General features: G+C 51.0%; 1 protein-coding gene across 3 annotated transcripts in view; it reads left to right on the top strand.

Moving 5' to 3' along the window:
* The first annotated feature begins 5,408 nt into the window (after nucleotides 1–5,408).
* The window catches only part of SLC43A2 (solute carrier family 43 member 2), a 45,925-nt gene continuing 36,714 nt past the window's right edge, over nucleotides 5,409–14,619 (top strand). The window contains exons 1-2 of one of the 3 annotated variants that reach the window (XM_038548468.1): nucleotides 5,409–5,546; nucleotides 6,401–6,618. In XM_038548468.1, coding sequence (XP_038404396.1) covers nucleotides 6,459–6,618 — 160 coding nt within the window. In that variant the 5' untranslated portion in view covers nucleotides 5,409–5,546; nucleotides 6,401–6,458. Of the gene's footprint in view, nucleotides 5,547–5,935; nucleotides 6,053–6,400; nucleotides 6,619–14,619 lie in introns of those variants that run through there. The other 2 variants (XM_038548469.1, XM_038548470.1) reach the window with 2 other exon arrangements.

The raw sequence follows: 14,619 nt of genomic DNA, 5'->3' as shown, positions 1-14,619 counted from the left end.
TTTCTTTTTGTTTCAGGCTCCATGTTTAGAATCTTATTTTGTGTGTATTTTGTAATTTACGGACTTTTTTTTTTTTTTTTTTTAAGATGTATGTGCATAAAAAAGATTTGAGGGAGGGACGCCTGGGTGGCTCAGCAGTTTAGCACCTGCCTTTGGCCCAGGGCGTGATCCTGGAGTCCTGGGGTCGAGTCCCATGTCGGGCTCCCTGCATGGAGCCTACTTCTCCCTCTGCCTGTGTCTCTGTGCCTCTGTGTGTGTGTCTCATGAAAAAATAAGTAAAATATTAAAAAAAAAAAAAAAAGATTTGAGGGAAAGGCATCAAATGGTATTTTTTCTTCTGGGAGATGAGATTGTGGCTGATATTTTCTTCTTAAACTTTTGTATTGTTTTAAAATTTTCTTTAGTGAGGTCAGCATTCTTTTTACTTTTCTCACTAGATTTAATAAAACAAATTTAAAAAACAATGTTCTTTGCTAATAATAAGAAAGTACTAACATTATAGACATGTATAAAGTAAAAAAGAGATTTCCTCTTTCCCCAGGGGAGCCTGAGGGACAGGGGAGGGACCATTGTCACTGAATGCCTTTTGGTCTTGCTCTGAATTATTTTCTCACATGTTGAATTACCTAGTCAGGACAGAAACAGCAGCTTCCTCTTCTATCCCAGTGCTCAGAGTCTTGTGAACACTTTATATCCTTCCTTTCAGATGTTTTTCTGGGCACATGAAAACAAAAGATCATATCATTGTACAACTTGCTTTTTTACTTAATATATCCTGGATGTCTTTTGATGTTCAGTAAATATAAAACTACCTCTTTTTATAAAAAATGGCTGCATGGAATGTCATCATGTAGAAATAACACAGGTTATTTAAACCTATCCCTTACCCATGGAGATTTGGGTTGTTCCTAATCATTTTGATACAATAAATGATGCAGTGTACAATTCTGTCCATATTTCTTTTTGCACTTGTGCAAGTTTTTCTGTAGAAGAGATTCCTAGAAGTGGAATTGCTGGGTAATAGGATAAAACATTAAATATTTGGGTACTTTGGGCAGCCCAGGTGGCTAAGCTATTTAGCGGTTTAGCGCTGCCTTCAGCCCAGGGTGTGATCCTGGAGACCCCGGTCCCACGTTGGGCTCCCTGCATGGAGCCTGCTTCTCCCTCTGCCTGTGTCTATCATGAATGGATAAATAAAATCTTAAAAAAAAAAAAGATTTGGGTACTTCAAATTGCCCTTCAAAAAAGTTACATGGTTTGGTATTCTCACAAATGAGGGCAAGATAGATTTCCCCACACCCAGTCTTATAGGATGAAATGGTATTTCATTATTTTAGTACAAGAAAAATAATCAGTATGCTAAAGTTTCTTAAAAAGTTAAAATCTGGGGATCCCTGGGTGGCGCAGCGGTTTGGCGCCTGCCTTTGGCCCAGGGCGCGATCCTGCAGAACCGAGATCGAGTCCCATGTCGGGCTCCCGGTACATGGAGCCTGCTTCTCCCTCTGCCTGTGTCTCCGCCTCTCTCTCTGTGACTATCATAAATAAAAAAAAAAAAAAAAAAAAAAGTTAAAATCTTTGTGCCGATAAAATGCTTTTTTGCTTTTAACCATCAAAAATTATACCATTAGGGATCCCTGGGTGGCGCAGCGGTTTGGCGCCTGCCTTTGGTCCAGGGCGCGATCCTGGAGACCCGGGATCGAATCCCACTTCGGGCTCCCGGTGCATGGAGCCTGCTTCTCCCTCTGCCTATGTCTCTGCCTCTCTTTCTCTCTCTGTGACTATCATAAATAAATAAAACTTAAAAAAAATTATACCATTAAAATGGGAATTTCTATAATGATTCTAAGGTTGAGCTTCTTTTTATATCTTTAATAATTATTTGTGTTTTTTTTTCCTATGAGTTATCTGGTTATATTCTTTCCCCAATTTCCAATTGAGGTGTTCATATTTTCCTCATTGATTTATAAGTGCCTATGTATATCAAGGATATTAATTCTTTCCCTATTTGTGACTGGTCGTCTAATGCTGTTTGTTTTCTTTCTTTCTCTATATAAATTTAAATTTTTGATTTAGACAATATTTTTCTTTTTGACTTTTGAGTTTGTTTGTTTGTTTGTTTTAAAGACTATGTATTTGGATCCCTGGGTGGCTCAGTGGTTTAGTGCCTGCCTTCAGCCCAGGGCGTGATCCTGGAGTCCCAGGATCAAGTCCCAGGATCGAGTCCCACGTCGGGCTCCTTGCATGGAGCCTGCTTCTTCTACCTGTGTCTCTGCCTCTCTCTGTGTGTGTGTCTCTCATGAATAAATAAACAAAATCTTAAAAAAAAAAAAAAAAAAGACTTTGAAAGAGAGAGCTCAAGGTGGGGGGGGGACAGAGGGAAATGGAGAAGCGGACTCCCCGCTGAGCAGGGAGCCTGATAAGGGGCTCAATTCTAGGACCTTGAGATCATGACCTTAGCCAAAGGCAGATGCTTAACAACTGAGCCCCCCAGGCACCTCTTGACTTCTGAGTTTCATGTCCTGCTTAGTAGAAAGGTCTTCTCTACCCTAAAACTAATGAAATAATCATCTGCATTTTCTTCTGCTCATTTAGTGTTTTTTTCTTTTGATTTGCCAGCAGTGCTGGTGCCCTTACCAAAAAGACTGAAAAAAGAACCAAACCCAGAATTTCACTCAAATAGCCATGTATTCAAATCTCAGTTTTGATATACTTGTTTTGTCACTTTGAAATGGTATGGAAAACTTCAGTTTTTTCATCTGGGGACTTTGGAATGGGGATCCTGGCCATCTTCCAGTTATTGTGGGGATTAAAGGACACAAACTATGTAAAGCACCTAGCAAATTTTTAGTTCTCAATAAAGGGTAATTGCCATCATCCTTCCAACTTTGAATCCTTTGTCCCTAGAAGCTGACACCTCCCACCCTTTTTCATTTGTTCATGTGTTCACTCAACAAGCTCCATATTATGCATCTGCTTTGTGCTTCTGTGTTAAGGGCTGGTAAACTGTTGAGTAAGACATACTTCTTGCCCCCAAATATTTGTTCATAGTCAGTGGCAAAAGGGAGAGACAAATAAATGAATAGTTATAAAACAGTGCAATCATTGGACTAAGGTAGTGGAGAATATTTTGGGGAGTAGTTAGGGAAGGCTTCCTGAAGGAAGTGCTGTCCCAAGAAGGGTCTATGTTTGAGGGCCAGAGGTAAGAGAACAGCATGTGCAGGAATCAAAGGTAATTCCATGTGACTGGAGCACCTGGCAGGTCAACCACCCTCTAGGCAGAGGAAAAGACTGGTGGGGAGGAGCCTGTGCCGGTTAGAGTTAGGACAGAGAACTTGAACTTTATCCTATAGGACAAACGGTAGAGAGATTCTGAAGAATTTAGCAGAGGTCAGATTTACTAAGGTCAGATTTATCTTTCCCACAGCTCACTGGGATGGGGTTGGGTAAAGAAATGTATTTGAGGGGCGGAGACTGGAGGTTAGATGAACAGTGATTGCAGTCCTAGGGACATAGATGGACAAATTAGATAAATATTTAGGAGATATGGCTGTATTGGTGGGTTGTGGGTGGGGTGAGGGAGAGGGAGAATAAGAACAGGTATCCAATAAATATTTGTTGAAAAGATGGTTCATGGTATCTAACTTTGGTAGGTAGTAGTGCTATTATCTGAGAAAGAATGAGAGGGACAGTTTTGGGGATAGAAAGTGAAAAATTTTTTTTTAAAGATTTGAGAGAGAGCCGGCGCATGCCCACATGCATGGGGGAGGAGGGGAAGAGGGACAGAATCTCAAGCCATTCCTCATTGAGCAGGGAGCCCCAGGCCGGCTGGATCCCAGGACCCATGAGATCACCACTGGAACCTACACCAAGAGTTGGAGGCTTAACCAACTGAGCCACCCAAGGGTCTGGAAAGTGAATCATTTTATTTATTAAAATATTTATTTATTCATGAGAGACACAGAGAGAGGCAGTGACATAGGCAGAGGGAGAAGCAGGCTCCTTGCAGGGAGCCTGATGGCGGGACTCCATTCCAGATCCCTGGATCACAACCTGAGCCGAGGCAGGCGCCTAACCGCTGAGCCACGAAGGCGTCCCAAAAGTGAATTATTTTAGAACTATATTTGAAACAGTTCAGAGATGTGTGTGGAACAGCTGCCTGGAGACGTCCCTCAGGCAAGTGGCTGTAAGGAGGAAGGGCAATACTGGTTTTAGCGAGTGGCAGGCAGTCTCAAGTGAGTAGGTGAGGTTCCGCGGGGTCGGTAACCGGATGGGTAACCACTAGGATTGCCCCGGGGCCCACGGCGCCCACAGCGCCCACAGCGCGGGGCGGGGTGTGAGCAAGATGGCTCTCCGTGGGTTCCCGACGGCAGGGGGCGCACTCGGATTCGGGGACGTGAAACCAGAGACTGCTGAGGCCCCTAAAGCGTGCCAGGGAGACCTAGCTGACTCGCGGGGTAGACCCAGGGTCCTCTGAGATCGGGCTAGCGACTCCGATCAGGGACATGCCGCCGGGCTGCCCATGCCCAGTGTCCGGTGCTCGGGCTCCATCCCCTGCCCTAGCGGTCCTCCAGACTGCAAGTCCCGAGCCCTCCCGACTCCACGCGCCTCCCGGAGGCGCTGCCCGCTGCGTCACCGAGCAGAGAGGGCCCCTGAAGTTGACGTCCAGGAATGGGACGGGAGGGGGAGTGGAGGTGGTGCAGGACAATGGAGATGGGACGGTCAACTTCGCGTGGGGATCCCCCAGGGGACCAAAGGCAGCGGGAACCGGGGAGGGGGGCAGCCTGGACAGGAGAGGACCGTCCTAGGGTGCAGACAGGTTCCGAACTCCCACCTAGGGATCCCCGACATCTTCCAGGGGCCAGGCAAACGGCCCCCCGAGAGAGGTCTGTGAATCCGGAGAGCAGGCAAGAGGCACACCACGCCGAGACAGGGGTCCGGGGATCCGGGATGTGCAGACAGCGCCTGGATGGAGGACACTTGGGGGCAGGCGAGCGAGGAATCAGAACACAAAGCCCGAAGCCGCCGGGGATGGCAGCGTTGTGCGGCGGAGGCGGCGGGAGCGGAACGACCCACTCAGAGCACAGAGCTGAGGACCACAGAAGCAGGACGGCGCAGAACCGAGTGCAAGAGCCCAGCTGGCTGTGCGAGGGAGACCGGCATGCAGTCCGGGGGTACCGGAACGTCGGCGGGGGAACCGAACCCAAGTAGGGTTCGGAGTGAGGCTTCGGAGTGAGGCTCTGGAGAGGCGTTCGGGCACTGCCCCCGGGGATTCCCAGACCGGCTGTGACTCCAGATTAAGGCGGTAGAAGAGAAGCCCGAGCCGCCGCTACCCCCGACCCCCCCAGCTCTCTTGTTTGTCTCCAAGTCCGGCCGGAACCGGCTTCTGCTCGCCGCGGGGCGGGCGGGTGGCTGCTGATTGGTGCATGCCTGTTTCCAGCCTCTGCTCGGCCAATCAGCGTGCGGCAGTGTTTTTATCTTGGGGTCGGAATAAAAGCGCTGGAATAAAAGGAGGCAGAAAAGGCGCCGGCCGGGCTCGATACGCGCAGGTAGGAGAGGAGTGGGCTGGGGCTCGGGGAGCAGGGTCCTGTGCAGAGGTGCCGGGGGGCAGAAGGCGCACGAATCGGGGCGTAGGGAGAGGCCGTGTGCCTATGAGAGGAAAGAGACCAATGAAGAGACGGCGGGGAAGAGACGACGAATAGAGAAGGCAGCTGGGAGGTGGCGGGACTGGAGTCCGCCTCCTTGGGAACCGACTGAATGCCGAGGAAACAGCCCAGGCCGGGGGTCGCGCAGGTGGCTCGCGCTGCCGGTTTGAACCGGCTTCGCCTCTCCCATGCGGGGTTCGCGTGGCCGCAGCGCCTAGCGACCTAGACAGCGGCCAATGGCGCTGCAGGTTCCAGCCGTCAGCCAATGAGCGGGCCGGGGGCGGGCCGATCCGGGCTCGGTGCGCGGATCTTGTGGTTGAAGAAATCGGCTACCGGGAAGGGTCTCGAGTGCGGGCGGGCACCCGTCGGGGTCCCAGGGAGTGGCAACCGTCGGGTAGGGCCCTGCCCAGGTATCCGGACCTCCCCACCCGCTGTCACACCTGCGGACAGCCAGGACTAATTCCACAGCCCTGAGCGTGCGGTGGTCCCTCCTGTTCCCGTGCCTCAGGTTACCTCGGGACGAGCCGAGGGAGAGGGGTCTCTGCCGGCCGGGGCCGCTGTCCCGCGGCTGACGGCAGACGCACGAGCCGGCCGCGGGCAGGGTGCGCAGGACCCTGGCCGGGCTGGGGCTTCCTTGGCCGCGCGCACCTACGGCCTGGGCCGCGGAGGGGTGACGAGCCCCGCGCGCTGCGGCGGGGGCCCGGCTTGGCCGCACGGGCTGGGCCCGGCCGGGCGCTGACGCCGAGGTCTGTGTGCAGGGTACTGCCGAGCGGAACCGGAGCCAGGCCGCCGCGCCACGCCGCGCCACGCCGCGCCATGGCGCCCACCCTGGCCACTGCCCATCGGCGCCGCTGGTGGATGGCCTGCACAGCCGTGCTGGAGAATCTCCTCTTCTCGGCAGTCCTCTTGGGCTGGGGCTCGCTGCTCATCATGCTCAAGTCGGAGGGCTTTTACTCGTACCTGTGTACGGAGTCAGGTGAGACGGGGGCTCGGGATGGTTCCGGGGACGGGAGCTTTGGGAGAGGGCAAAACGGCAGAGAAAACCCGGCAGCTGTACCACCTCGCTGCGCAGCACTTGCCGTTGAGCAGAAACCCCATCTGATTGATTCTCAGCCAGTTCTTTTGAGTACGTGTCATTGGCCCTGTTTTGTGGATGAGGAAACTGAGGCTCAGACAGATCTTCTGGCTTGCCCGAGGCCACACAGCTGAGGACTCCCGGTAGAGCCAGAACCACCAAAGTCCAGGGTGTTCTTCCCACCGCCTAGGAACGTTGCTGAACTCCTCTCCTACCAGTGCGTAGCACATCACTTCCTTCGCGCTGAATATGTTGCTCTCTGACTGTGAGAAAGAGGAACTCCTGACTCAGTAGCTGGGGTGCAGCAAGAGAGAGGAAGTAGCTTGGTTTCCACCCCATAGAAGATTCATTTAGAATCTAGATGGTTTTTTAGTCTGGCCATCATGGAGTCTCATAAGGGCATGTCAACTACTATTTCTTGTCAATCTTTGCCGCTTTATGATTTTCCAAAGGACATTTCCTCCCAATGGCCTTCTGTCTGCCTGCCATCATTGGGAGAGGCGAGAGGGTATTTAGGGAAATAACACTAGTTCTGTCCTCTCCCTTTGCCACACCATTGGTGTTGCTGAATGCAGGCTGAGGCTTCTTGTCTGTAAGATACCTAACCCTGCATGCCTGCCTTCACACCCCCTTGACCCCATTCCAGGATCTTCATTGCTGAAGGTCAGTAGATTAAACCAAACAGTAGGACCCAAGTGGCTCCCCACCTCTATTGTCTTACCCCTGTCCTAGGTAACCTTGATTAGAAGTGTTTCCCTCTACCCTCTGCTGTCCCCAGCAGTGGCTACCTAGCAGTTGAACTCCGTAATGTCTCTTCCCAGTGCCTTTGCCATCCAGCCGCCGTGAGTCCCCTTAGAGGGAGATAGCTCAAGTTTGACTCTCTGAATCAACACTACTGGCATGCCTTTTCTTCCTTGCGTTCTAAATTGGGGGGGGGAAGGGGACGCCTGGGTGGCTCAGTGGTTGAGCACCTGCCTTCAGCCCAGGGCGTGATCCTGGAGTCCTGGGATTGAGTCCCACATCAGACTCCCTGTATGGAACCTGCTTCTCTCTCTGCCTGTGTCTCTGCCTCTCTCTCTCTCTCTCTCTCTCTCTCTCATGAATAAATAAATAAAAATCTCAAAACAAATAAGTGGGGGGAAACAAAAGCTTTAGACCAGCTCTTGCTGCCTGTAACCCCATGTAGAATCGTCCTTGTTTCTCCCTTTCCTGATAGTCCCAGGAGATTCCTGAGTGTTTCAGTCACTAGGGAAGCTTTGCTGAACAGGTTAAGGGCAGGAGAAATGGAGGGGATGCAGAGGCCACCTGGGAGAGGGCAGGGAGTGTATCATTTATAACCTTTAGCCTTTAGCTACTCAGAAATATTTCCTAATAGCCTAAAGGGTTCTTGGCAGGCCTTTCTGCACATCAGCAAGAAGTCTTGGGAGATGAGAGAGTCACTCAGACCTTGTTCCTTGAACGAGATTTCTGCTTTGCCTAAGAGATGTTAGCAGATTAATGACTCTGTAGAAGGAGCAGTTTGGGGTGTTTGGCTCCTCCTCTCTCCTTTCTCCTCCCTTTTAGATCATGACCCTTCCTGCCTCCTTCTTTGATGGATTCTTTTAGGCTGCACCCAGGGTTTTAAAAATCATCGTCCCCAGATGAAGCTTTTATTTTTATTTTTATTTTTATTCATTCATTTATTTATTTATTTATTCATTTATTTATTTATTTATTTTTAAAGATTTTATTTATTCATAAGAGACAGAGAGAGAGAGGCAGAGACACAGGCAGAGGGAGGAGCAGGCCCCCCGCAAGGAGCACGACGTGGGACTCGATCCCAAATCATAGGATCAGGACCTGAGCCGAAGGCAGACGTGCTCAACCGCTGAGCCACCCAGGCGTCCCACCAGATGAAGCTTTTAGCATCTTGTCCAGACTGAGGGACTGTTGTGGTTGATTTGAGAGGGAGGCAGGGGGACCTACTGTGGAAGGTCAGATTCTTGGGTTTTTCTGAGGTTGTCCACTGATTTAAGTTATTTTATGGCATTGGCAGCACTGGGGCTGGTCACTTCATTCCTGCCTCAACCTTGGCTTCTTCCTCCGTTTAAGTGGGAGGAGTCACAGAGATTGTGCCGACACAGTGCTGAGCTGGTGTTGAAGCCCATGAGAGGCTTGACCCGTCCCTTCTATAAACCAAAGTGAAGGTGAAGGGTCAGGTTGTAGGTTGAACATCAACTTCTTATCCGTGCCTTTGCTCCTGCCTGTGATTTTGTTTTTTCTGACTACCTGGCAAACCTGCTGACCCAGCATTCTTACCGGACAGCTCTGCCGATTCCACATAGCTTATCTCTCTGGCTTCCTTGCTCCTTGCTTCTTGGAGTCCAAGTAGCCTGCTGCCTCTTGGAGGCACGAGTCTCCTCTATGCCTTGCCTACTGGGAGTGCCTGGAGGATTTAGGGTCAAGGTTTCTGCTTAGGCCTAATATTTTCAAACTTGGTGGATGGGTCAATTGCAGAGAAGCAGTTGGGCCGTTTGTGGAATTTATTGGATTAAACTTGACGAGCTGACTAGCTGGCTGGTCTGTAGCTGGTTGAGATGCAAATTCATCAGCTTTTTGTTGCTTGTAGGACCTTTGCTTTGGTTCGTTCTCTAAAGAAAATTGGCATGAACCTGTTGAAAGGTTCTCAGAGCTCCTCGGGACTCCAGCCAGAATTTGGCCATGGACACAGTGTTGGGTTCCAGCATGGTGAGGTGGGAGAAGGAAAGAGCCTGTTTCTCTGTTGCCTCTCAGCTCTTTTTGCCTTGCCCACCGGATGAGATTGATAAGGAGTGGTGCGGGGCATTTGGGCTTTGCCTCCCCAGCCCCCCTGGTGTAGGTAGGAGGCTGACTGGCTTCCCAGCCCAGGAAGAATGGGGCTTTCCCAGAACTGTGTCCTTTTGGCCTCCGGATGACTGCCGTACCTACCCGCTCTTGACCTCTTTGTTCATTTTCTTGGTCATCTGACAGCCCGCTTGGACAGGATCAGGTCAGGGGGCTGTTAATCTTCTCATGTTCAGTAAATGTTTATTGAAGTGTTGTGCTAGGGGTGTGGAGCAATCTTGGCCCTCAGGGAGTTTGTAGTCTGCCAGCATCAAACACACAGATCGTGTACATACAATTGGTCTGGACTCCAGCAGAGAGCAGGGTGCCAGGAAGGAGAACAACAGTGGGGATCTGGTTCAATGTAGATAGAAGGGCAGAAGTGTGGAGGGCAAAGAGGGGTGAGTCAGGAGAGGAGGGGGCAAGAAGAGGTGGGAAGTGGCCAGGGCCCACAGGGCCTAGGAGGCCACTTGGGGAAGTTGGATTTTATTCTCAAGGCAGGAAGAAGTGACAGAGGTAGAGGAAGGTGACAATCAGTTCACCTATTAAACTCTTAGGAAGGGATGTCTGGGTGGCTCAGCAGTTTAGCACCTGCCTTCGGCCCAGGGTGTGATCCTGGAGTTCCAGGATCGAGTCCCACATCTGGCTCCCTGCGTGGAGCCTGCTTCTCCCTCTGCCTCTGTCTCTCTTTTTTTTTTTAATATTTTATTTATTTATTCATGAAAGACACAGAGAGAGAGAGAGAGGCAGAGACACAGGCAGAGGGAGAAAGAAGCAGGCTCCGCGCAGGGAGCCTGATGTGGGACTCCATCCTGGGACTCCAGGATCACACCCTGGGCCGAAGGCAGGTGCTCAGCTGCTGAGCTACCCAGGGATCCCCCCTCTGCCTGTGTCTCTGCCTCTCTCTCTCTCTCTCTGTCTCTCTGTCTCTCATGAATAAATAAATAAATAAATAAATAAATAAATAAATAAATAAATAAAATCTTTAAAATAAATAAATAAACAGACAAACTCTTAGGAATTGTTGAGGTCTTGCTGCATACTGGGCGTGGGGTGAGGGTGGGAGTTGTGGTCTCCACCTGAGGAAGTCACAGTCTGCTCATCCGTGGTCACCAAGGCAGACCTGAGTTCTGTGCTCTTGACTGCTGCAGTCTCTCTGCCTGTGGTGGCAGGGGAGTTGTACCCCTCATGAAACAAAGCAGGAAGCTGGTCCCTTGGGCCCAGAGAGGGCAGAGGGGGCTGCCATAGGGCCGGGAGGCAGAGCCACGCCTGGTCTCCAGCAGGTGGGCCGAGGCTGCAGATGTTGACAGGAGATAGTCCCGGCTGCTTGGAGGCTATCTTTTAGTGGTCTTCTCACCCAAAGGCTGCTGGCTTTTGATGGCTTTTGAAAACCCACCCTTTTACTTGTATGGTTGTGAATGTGACTGTTTCCACTCCCTCTACTCTCCCTCTCCTCCCAGTTTATTTTGGATTAAAGAAAAAAAAAAAAATTCCCTAGCAACGAGTAAGAAGGTCTGGTGCCCACGGCCTCACAATGTGTCACAGAGAGATGCTGGCGCCCTCAGCACTTCCTACCAGCCCTACCTTTCTTCTTCCCATTTCATGACCCTATTTCCCTCCCCAACAGCCGCTGGCCTTCGTGGTGTTGCATTAAGGTTCTGTCCGGCTTGGCTTGACTTTCAAGGAGGATGTTGAGGGCAGTCTCATTCCCACTGGATGTCATTAAGGGCTGCCTAGCACAACCCCTGACTCTGTGACAGCCTCGCGCTGTTTCCATTCCCTCAGCACGTTCTCTTGAAAGCCTCTAACCTAGGTAGTTCAGCATCTGCACAGCCTACAGGTTCAAAGCAGCCTGGATTCAAGTCTAGCTTCTCCATAATGTACTGTCTGTGAGATGTTAGGCAAACAGCTTGGCTGCTCCAAAGCTCCTGGTGTCCTGGTGTGGAGTGTGTGTGTTGGTGGTGAGAAAGCACTAAGTGACATGGATCGAATACCACGGAGTACAGTGGCCGGCACACACAGGCACTCTGCAGCCACAGCTGGGGGCTAGGCCCTGGCCTACCCAGGAGGCCCTCCAACTGACTGTGTCCTGCCTTTTGTTTGCTGTGTCTGAGGCTGACCTCTCACCTACATCCCCCTGTTGGACTGAGATGCTGCTTCCTGTTGCCGGATAGACTAAGGATTTGGGAAAGAGACAGGAGATCCTGGGGCAGGGACCATCATCAGCAGGGAGGTCTGGGGGCCTGCATTCTAGGTGGGTTGGGGAGGGACTCAGTAAGCAGTCGGGCAGAGAAGAGGGCTGCTCAGGAATTTGGAGGAGCCTCCAGGCCGGTGCCCCTTGCTCCCTTAAGCATCATGTGGCCAGCTGTTGGGCTCCCTTTCCCTTTGTTTTTCTGGGGTAGAGGGAGCCCCCTCTTTGGCGCAGAGATGTTAGGGGAGACTGAGCAGGGTCATAGCACCCCCTTTTGTCCCCTACTTTCACTGCACAGATTACATGTGAGTCTTCTGTGAGGAGGGCTGAACAGCACCAGCATTGTTCTTTCTTCCTGGCCCCGGCCCCAGCAGCCTCACAACGACTCAGCACACTCTGGCGGTACCAATTCCTTGCCTGTCCTCTTGGTTCACCTTCCCCAGCTGGGCCGGGCCACACCACACTGGCCGCCCACTGAGGAGGCATCTGTTTGATAAACAGGTGCAGGTGAAATACACAACAGGCTGCACCTGGATGAGGCCTGCGCTCTGGGCTGGGAGCAGAGGGATACCCCGGGGCTTGACACTTCCTGGTGCTTATCTGTTTGTGTCTCTCCTGGCCCGCAGTGGCCCAGGTGGGAGCAGAGGGAGAGGAATAGCCTGGGTACGGCTGTATTTGGGCATCTGCTGGGTCTGGGATTATTCATGTGAGCTGTTTACTGCCAACACAGCTGGGATCACTGAAGATTTGGTCCCCTCCATGGGCAAGGGATATTGCATTGCTTCACTGGAAGACGAGAAAGGCCACTGAGACCCCTACCCCAGACTTATCTGTTGCTGGACATCACTGCCTAGAGGCAGGAGGGCAGAGGGCTAAGGCAGGCCTGTTTTTGGCAGGGATTGGCAGGGATTGTTTTTAAAGGAGAGAAAGCTGGTGGCCCAGAGGATAGGAGTCTCTGCTTCTGTGTTTAGTGGCTCTTTGGAATGAAGGACGGGAGACAGATAACCCTTCCTTCCCTCCACTCCCGCCTCTCTCCTCATGAGCTCCCCTGTCTACTTACATCTAAACAATTCAGGATCTTTCCATTGCCACCCCCAGTTACAGCAAATCAGAGAGACTGCCTTGAGTGCATTGCCTCGGGATCTGTCTTCTCCCTTGTGGTGAGTACAGTTGTGGATTTAGAGGTCCAGCTCTGGGGAGACTGGGAGCGGGTACCCTCTAGCCTCTATTCAGTGACAATGCTGTCAGCTGTTCAAGTTCTTTTGTGTTCTTTAATGCAATCGTGGGCTCCAGGCCCTGTGTGGCCACAGTCTGGGTTCACAGGCCAGTGATCCCAGACCCTGAGGTGTCTTCTTCCCCTGTCCACACTGTGATACCTGGGTAGTTTTGCTTGTGTCTGCACACAAACCTGGAGATGGCCGTGGCCATGTGGAGACCTGTCCCCTAGTTCCTGTTGTGGCAGGTCATGCGGGCCAGAGAGGCAGCTCCACCTTTGCAGAAGCTACCCACAGTGAATAAGCAGCTCAGGCCCACCAGCTGAGGCAGTGTGTGTGGTGGTTCTTACCTGGATGCTAATGGACTCAGATGATCCTATTTGTCATGTGTTTTGGCTGTCAGGGTAGCGGGGCCTCTTTTAGGAAACAAAGTGGCAGGGTTTGGGGGTGGGAGAGAATCTGGCTTGTGAGGTTTTGTTTCTGTGACTTCAGGAGGTTGACATTGTGCCTTTTATCTGCTTAAATCCCCTCTATCTTCACCTTGGCGCCATACATCCTACTTCCTTTCTTTTCTCTGTGTCTTCTTGGCCATCATGCTCTGACTCCATTGTCTTCCTTCATTCAGTAAACATCTACTGTACACCAGGACCTAGTGAGTACACCTGGGGCTCATGCAGGCCCCCAGCCCAATGGGAGTCTGGATGCAAAGTCATGCTACACTAGCACATAGTTGTAGAACCCTGCACCCAGTTCCTATCCAACTCTGCTGCCAGCCAGTTGCACCATCCTAAGCTTCCCATAATTTAGTAATAGTGATAGTAACAAAAAAAAAAAATAGTGATAGTAACTTCTAGTTGTTGTTTATTGAGCACTTTTTATGTCTGCATGTGCTTTAACATGTTGTCTGGATTTTCTCCTTTATCTTCCACCAGACTCTAGTAGGTAGATACTACTACTGTATTTTGCCATTTTACAGATGAGGAAACTTAGATAGAGATTTAAGTCATTTCTCCAGAGTTATATGAGGAGAAAGTAGAGGAACCAAAATTGGAACCCAGGGGCCAGGTTCTAGCACCTCACCCTCAATCCATGTGCCCCCAGCAGGGCTGGTTGGTGAGAGGTTGGCATATAGCATGATTCACCCTAAGTGCATCCTTTTCCATGACCTTGGGGCAGCCCTGAGAAGCCTGGGCAGGCCTTTGCAGACTTCAGCTTTACAGCCTTGGCGCCAGAGGGCCGCAATCAGGAGGCAGGCAGTTATCAGGAAAGAGGTGTTTCCTTGACTCTCCCAGTGTGACCTCGCATCTAATCAGAGGCTGCTTCTCTTGTAGGATTAGTCAGCATCTCTAACTAGCAGTGCAGGAGAGGAGAGGCTTCCTCTGCCAAACTTCCGGCCTTGTGCTCCACCCTCCCGCCTTCAGCTGCTTTTTTTGTTGTCTTGGTGCCGGTGGACTTTGGAGGGGTGATTAGAGCTGAGATTGCAGGCAGCACAGGTGTGGCCAGATGGGACAGCAGCACTTGACCCCAGCCAGAAAAATACAAATCATGGACCTCAACAAGTGAAAGCAAAAGACTTGAGACTATTTTTTTTTTTTTTTAGATTTTATTTATTTATTCATAGACACACACAGAGAGAGATAGAGGGGCAGAGGCACA

This window comes from Canis lupus, chromosome 9, assembly GCF_011100685.1.
Source record: "Canis lupus familiaris isolate Mischka breed German Shepherd chromosome 9, alternate assembly UU_Cfam_GSD_1.0, whole genome shotgun sequence".
Taxonomy (NCBI): domain Eukaryota; kingdom Metazoa; phylum Chordata; class Mammalia; order Carnivora; family Canidae; genus Canis; species Canis lupus.
Note: the sequence above shows the minus strand (reverse complement) of the source record. Positions and strands in the feature narration are given on the sequence as shown.